The sequence below is a fragment of the Sturnus vulgaris genome, chromosome 15 (genome assembly GCF_052056855.1).
Source record: "Sturnus vulgaris isolate bStuVul1 chromosome 15, bStuVul1.hap1, whole genome shotgun sequence".
Taxonomy (NCBI): Eukaryota; Metazoa; Chordata; class Aves; order Passeriformes; family Sturnidae; genus Sturnus; species Sturnus vulgaris.
The window spans coordinates 11,433,010-11,440,243 of NC_142257.1; the positions used below are offsets into that span (position 1 = coordinate 11,433,010).

The 7,234-nt window shown below is 44.5% G+C and overlaps 1 protein-coding gene across 12 annotated transcripts in view; it reads right to left on the minus strand.

Annotated features, from left to right (window-relative positions):
* Positions 1-5,606, minus strand: part of RAPGEF6 (Rap guanine nucleotide exchange factor 6) — a 128,750-nt gene extending 123,144 nt beyond the window's left edge. For 3 of the 12 annotated variants that reach the window (XM_088173743.1, XM_088173735.1, XM_088173741.1), the window contains exon 1: positions 5,499-5,604. In XM_088173743.1, coding sequence (XP_088029869.1) covers positions 5,499-5,567 — 69 coding nt within the window. In that variant the 5' untranslated portion in view covers positions 5,568-5,604. Of the gene's footprint in view, positions 1-5,498 lie in introns of all 12 variants that reach the window. The other 9 variants (XM_088173737.1, XM_088173736.1, XM_088173734.1 and 6 more) reach the window with 4 other exon arrangements.
* Positions 5,607-7,234: the final 1,628 nt, after the last annotated feature.

The window sequence follows — 7,234 nt, forward strand, 5'->3', positions numbered from 1 at the left end:
CTCCCCATATACCTTTATTCTGAACTTTGGTTTTAGTAGGTGGCTATAAAAAAGCTTTACAACACATTTTATTTAAAGAGACTAACCTAATTAAGAAAACGACACAAATCTAGATCGTTCCTAGTCCTAGCAAGATGCTGATGGAATATGGTGTCAATAAAATGCATGCACTCTCAAGTCCTTCTCTAATGTTGCAGTTACTCGATATTTTTGTCCATTAAACAATTTTTCTGCAAACTATAGCTGTTGCCTTCACAGAACGACTCGTAAATTATTCATATTATAAAGTCTGATGTTTTTCTAACTGTAAAATATAATTGCTGCCCTATGAATGCAGAAAGACAATCTGCATAGGGCACACAAGGACCTAGGAAGGAATTCATTAGCAGTGAATTGCAGGCACGTCAGTACATGTTCCTATCACTTTGGTTATCACCAGTGATAACTAATTTTTCCACTTTAAAGGTCTTTTCCAGCTTTCCAGCACAGTCACATGCCAGCATCAGCCCAAGTCTCTGCATGGTGAGGGATGAAAGTCATGTAGCACTAGTCAATGCATCTTTGATCAAGGTTTCAGGAGGTTATTTGGCAAAGATACCAAAGCAGAAAGACACAGAACTATCTCAATTTTGCAACAGCTGGTTGGTGCTCATTATCAGTTTGAGCTCCAGAACCATTAAATGCAGGACAAAGTCCTACAAAGTATTACCTATAAAAGAACAGATCACCAAAAATTTGGAATCAAAGTGAAAGACAGAGGTTAGGTAGTAGAAAATTATGGCAGGAGTCAGGTGTCCATCACTCCTCTGTCTCTGCTTTAGAGGCCCATATAGTAACAGTAAGGTGTTTTTATTACATAGAAACCAGCATCCGCAACTTCATTTAACACAAATTTCTTTTGACTTTACAATAACTGCAAGCATCTCCACTTCTGTGGTGACTTCACAATTCTAATTGCTTTCAATGGCTATCCAAAACCAACAGCCATGGCACAGTTACATTCCTAAAAGCTCACCTCAGATTCTAGAAACAATAGATTTCTACAATGGTTAATCCCCTTTCACCTACTGAATCTACAGAAAATTATTAAAAGGATGAAAAAATCCATTCAAAATACCAGTTATTTCTGGAAACAAGAAGCAGATGTTCTCCTCTGCTTGGCTCAGCTGTACCACAGTACAAGAGTGCCTTTGTTATGCTGTCAGCAATAATTTATTTTATTCATTACAGCTATTTCATAATACCTATCAATGTTCTTCTTGTGCATGATTTACATTCAAGCAGATCTATTTCTCTATATCTAAGCCATCAAGAAGCATCACATACACACTCCAAACAGCAGACACTGTCATTACACAATTCTGCAAACAATGTTTTTTCCTCTTTCCACTGTATTAATAAAAAGGGCACAGGAAGACAAGAAGGAATTACTATTACCAAATGAAGTCAAATTAACATTAATCAAGAATTATTGTAAGAAGGCCAAGTTAAAAAAATACAAGAGCTCAGAGTATAAAAAACCTCCAACTCTTTGAAGTCAAATAAAAGCAAAGCTTTCTGAACCACAAAAGTAAACACTGTGTAGAATAAAGTTATGAAGAACTAAAAAGATACTACATCGGGAAAAAGTTTCCATTATAATGGAAGAGAGCATGCTCACGGGAAGGGAGGAGAAGGAAAGACAAAGAAAAAGGAGCACAATCATTTGCTGTTGGGCCCTATCAACCACTGAGTCATCTGCGGCAGCATGAACAACTCCCCTGAAGACCAACATCAGAGCCTTTGTATGGATCTGATAAGGAATTTTGGCCTCAAAAAAATTTAAATCTTTGATGAGAGCATACATATGGTGGCATAAGCATTCATCCTTCCCTCCTACTGCTTTGAACTAAAGATTTTCTCCTATTAAAATATTCCCAAGTTACTAATTTAATACCGCCACCTGTGACAAGGCACAACTAAAACACTGCACAGTAAATCACATATTCCCAAGCAAAAACTGGAGGATCTGCATGTATAAACAACCACAGATCTACCACCACACACAGACATCTGCATAACCCAGGGAGAAAAACGCAGATATTAAGAATACTAAACAAGTGTATGAAATCCTATAGTTTAAGTATAGGGATGATTTTTTTTTTAACTGATTAAGTATCCAACTACTGCTAGAGTTTCCTCCCTCTGACAAGAAAGAAGGGATGATTTGTTATTACCCGTTATCAAAACTAATATCTGAGATAAGTATCACAAATTTTGCACTTTCAGGCCTTAACTGAGAGAAAGGTACACAGATTTATTTTCAGTGTCAGTACAGGTCACAGGCCATCAGGGAACCAGCAAGGCAGACATTTGACTAAATGGGACTCATTCAAATCCTAGAGCAGTACCTGCTACATACACGGGCATCAGGCCACTAGGAAATATTCTGGAACTCTTTCCACATGAGAAGTCACTTGCATCATATATGAACAATATGCATCTCCAATGATGCACCAAAGGAGAGGAAAGGGACCAAAACATTTGCCAACCTTCAGTAGTTCCAAAAAAGATTCTAAACAGAGTAACACAACAGCAATGACATAAAAATGTACGCATAATTAAATTCTTGCTACAATCCCTACAAATGCATCAAAATAATTCCCTCTGGCACAATAAACTGAAGACTGTAACACATGAAGTATCTGAGCAACAACAACTAAAAAAAAAAAATCAAGTGTGTACATGTCTAATATGCCTAACTTATACACTTTAACAATTAGCAAACATTGGAATGTTACCACAACACTGAAAACTTGCCCTAACACAGATTTTTCCAAACAAAAATATCTGTAGTATCAAGAACTAAAACTTTTACAGTGAGAAAAACTTCAAAATCATTATAATTTTTCTAATATCTTAGTACTGTAGTTCTTAGAAATTAAAACAGTTTGTCAAGAAAAAGACCTACAATCAAAATCATATGGATAACTGTACTACTTGCAAGCAAAATCTGGCATGTGGAGTGTTTATCTGTACTTTTCCAGAGGCTGCACAGATGACAGGAACAAAGCACCAGACCATGCTACTGATCAGCACAGCTCCAACCCTGTAATTTGTAATAAATAGACAGGTAAATTGCTCATATAAACTGCAGGATCAGAAAGAGTGATGGGGGCAGAAAGAGACTGAAAGAGATTTAAACTCTTGTAGACGAGCAGATTTGGCTTACAAAATATCAGTCATGGCTTGGGGAAGTTGAGGGGGTTCCTTTACAGAAATGCAGTCAAAGTGCACGAGCAGCTGATTTCGTGTGGGCGGAACTGATGATACCTTCCCACCAGAGTAGGAGGGGAGAAATGAAGCCATAGTTTTGTCTGTGTATAACTGGATACTTCAAGACAGGAGTCACCAGATCATTCATCCTGTGCAGGAACACCCGAAATTTGGGTCTGATCCTAATGGCTGCACTAAACAGGTCTCAGCTTCCCTGTCCCTAGTCTTGCAGCCTACAGAGGAGAGAGGACAAGTCAGGATGTTGAGAATAAATAAATGAATAAACAACTTCAACTGTTTTCTCCAGTTCACTTACCACCCTATATCCATTTGTCCTCACATCCTGGAGCAGATGTTTAGAAAATGTGTCAGTGTGACTATGACAGGGGATTCCATGCTTTGTACCTGAGCAGATAGCACAGATACAGACGACCCTCAGGTACACCCTGCTATCAAATCAGGGAAAAGCTTTTCTTTCTAAATTTATGTAAATAAAAGTATCCTAAGAAAACAAAAGTAATTTGACTGTAATTATCCATTCAGCAACCGGGAGGAAGAACCGAGGACCCAATCTCTCCAATTATTAAGTACATGTTTAACTTTATTCACAAGAAGTTTCACTGTGCCTCTAAAATTAGCCTGCCAAAACAACAAGGGAATTCATATTTTTAAAATCATTTTAGAAGTACTATATACTTAGATTAGCAAAGATTAGATTTTTTTTCCCACAATTAAGATACCTTGGCAAATTCAAACCTGCACACAACTCTCAATGGAAACCTACACAAATGCACACAAACCCACAAGCAGTCAATCACTGTGATATCTGATTTAACACTACAAGGTTAAGCAAAATAATTATTTTACAGTCGTTTTAGCCAAAACCAGGTGACAATCATAAAGAATTCCATGACAGCTGCTGGGGGAAAAATTTGGGATGCTTAAAAAAAAGAAAAAAGCCCTACACATCCATGGAGGTTGGTACAGCAAGCAGGAGCAGTGGTGAGCAAGGTTCTGGGCCAGGCCAGATTACCTGTTCCCTAAAGTCCAACCCATGACAAGCCAGCACAGAATGCCAACTCATAAATGACACTTCTGTGATGAACCCAGTTGCCCAACACTGCAAGCCACATTAGCAAAGGAATTTTGCTAACTGAAGACTCCAGCAGAAGAGAAAGAAAGGTGTGAAGCAAGAGGGGAGTGCTAAAAGTAAGTAATAAAGAATGGATACTGAGACTGCCTCATCATTAATTGAGGGATACAAGGAGTAATGTGCCGGATATCCCAAGCAAGTAAACAGTGGGACTGAACATCTGTACTTCACTCACTCGGCCGACTTGAAAGGGAAGTAGGGACTCTATCTTGGTAGAATGAGCTCCGGACCAGCTTCTGAGCAGCTCTCTAAGTAGCCCTTCCATAATTAACTTATAAGGAAGACCAGACAGGACATTCTGCTCTCCATGAAGTACCAAGGGAGAACAGATGTTTCCCAGTCTCCAAGGAGAAAACTCAAGAGTGTATCACTTCATAGCACTAATTCTTGAGCACATAAGGAAAAAAAATCACAGCAAGGGAAACAAATAAAGGAAGACAAAGGGCAAGTAAGCAAACACACTTCAATCAGACCTTCCACAAATAAAAACGATATCAAACCTATTTCATTACTAACTTAACGCTCCACGACATTACTATTCCCCAAAATACATGGCTGATTGATTACAGACTATCTTGTGGGGAAGGGACAGAGAAGACAATTAATTGGAAAATGCGTTTTATTGTAGCTTACCAGCCTCACACATTTCTACCCTCCCACTCACTGCAGAAACATCTTTATGAAGTCTGGGCAGCACAACTAGTTTAGTTTTGTTTAAATCTGCATCACCGTACAGCCTTTCAGCTCCCTAAGTTTTCCCATAAGTTTTGCATCACTGAAATATGCATCATTTTATTTTTCGGTGATCTACTTCTTGTAGCTCTTCTTCCAACAGCTGGCTCGAAGTACTTCATGAAGCACCTTGTGCCTCTACCCAGCGTGTTACTGGGCGTTTAAACCATTGCTGATCCTGAGAAGGCCAACTTTGGAGAGAAACAAATAAATAACCGAGCTCCAGACAGAAGTTTGTGCGCCAGCCCGGTCTGTGTGCATACCGCGGACCCTGCACTGTCGGAATACGGATGTACGCAAAGGAAAACTGAGAAAGTAAATAAAAAGACCAACTGGGAAGGAGCCGGAGACGCCTTACCTCCGGAGTACGCTCCGCGGGCTTCTTACGCAGCGCCTGTTTGATCCTGGGCTCCACCGGGGCGCTCATCCTCCAGCCCTCCGCCCCCCCGCCCCGCGGCGCCTCGGGAGCAGCTGGCAGGGCACTGCCGCGGGCCGCGCCGCGATCACACCGGCGCGGCTCGCCGGGGCTCCTACCCGGGCTCCACCGCCTTCCGGGCCCACCGGAGACGCACTCCGAAACGTTCCCTGCACCGGGGCCCGGGCAGGGAGCGGACCGGGGGAGGCCGGGGCGGGAGCGGGACCGGGCGCGGTGCCCGCCGCCGGGCTGGCTGCTCACCAGGCGGGCGGCGCTCGGGGCGCCTCGGGCTCAGCGGCGGCGGCGGAACTCGGGGCGGCTGGCGGCAGCTCCCGGCGTGTTCCCGGGGTGGCCAGTGCCTCTCCCCATCGCGGCGCGATCGCTCCGTGTGTGAAGTTACCGGCCCGAGCGGGACTCCCCGCGCGCTCGGCCCCCGCGGCTCCGCCCTCCGCGTCTGCACAAAGCGATGCGGACGGGCGAGTTGTTCCGCGGCGCGGGGCCACAGGGTCCGGAGGGAAACCCCACGGGAGGGTACAAGCCCGCGTCTCCCCTGAAGACGGCGAGAGTCGCCACCCGCGCCCGAAGCCCTCGCCCCGGCCACCCACTGAGCATCCCCCGGTATGGAAAAGCGCGAGAGCGGGCGCTTTAACCCATAGAATCAGCAAGAGCGAGGGGCGGGACGGAGGGGGAGCGGGCGGGGCTGTGGCGAGCACCGCCCCCGCGCACTGCGGGGTGCGCAGGGGGCGGAGCCGGCGGGCGGTACGGGGCGAAGGCTCGCGAGGGTTGGAAAGGGCCGGGCGCGTGCGCATTGCGGGGATGCCGCTTCCGGTCCCTCAGGAGGCCTCGAGTTTCTCGTGAAAGTTACTTTTGTGCTGCCTGTACACTCGACAAAAGGTGGTTTTTTTTCAGTAATCTACATCCTAAATAAAGCATTTTCTGCATCACTTGGGATCAGAGTGTCCGTGAGCAGCCATAACAGCAGGCATGGTGTCATAGCTCCGCTCCCCACGAGTTTGCTTGCATTCCCACTTTTCTTCACACTACAGTTCATAGAATTTTGACCTTCGTGATTCCTGAGCTTCTCCAGGCCTTTGGCTTAGGTCTCTTCTGGAGGAGTAGCCCCATTCTAGCGGTCCCCAGTGAGGCCTCGCAGCGCCCGATCGGGTACGGTCCCGCTCCCCCGCCCGGACTCGCTGAATGGAGAGCTCGGCATTAAATACAAGGAAGGTGCTACCGCAGCTCGGGGATCCTGTGGGGCTTCACAAACTTCTTTCAAGCTCTGTATTACTGGTCCTGACGGCCGCTCGGGGACAACAGGAAACAGCCACATACCAAACGCGCATCTCAAGATTTTCCTTCCTATTACAAGTCCGATTGTGTAAATTCATGAGATCAATGCTTTACAAGCACACAACTTGTGTTGTGTGTAGCCTTTTGCTTTTTTCCTCTTTCCTTCCTAATAACCAAGGGTGTTTTTGTTCCTGCCCTTTCTCCAGCTACCCCTTCCCGTTCTCTTTACCACTTGCTCTTTATGAAACAATTACCTCTGTTGTGCTTGAGAGGAATGTCGAATTTGTCTTTACAAATGAGCTGTGGATCTGCCTGTAGATAAGACTAGCACTGAGAGATAAAATAAACAATGGGATGGATTCTACTGATTGATGAATGGAAAAAGATAT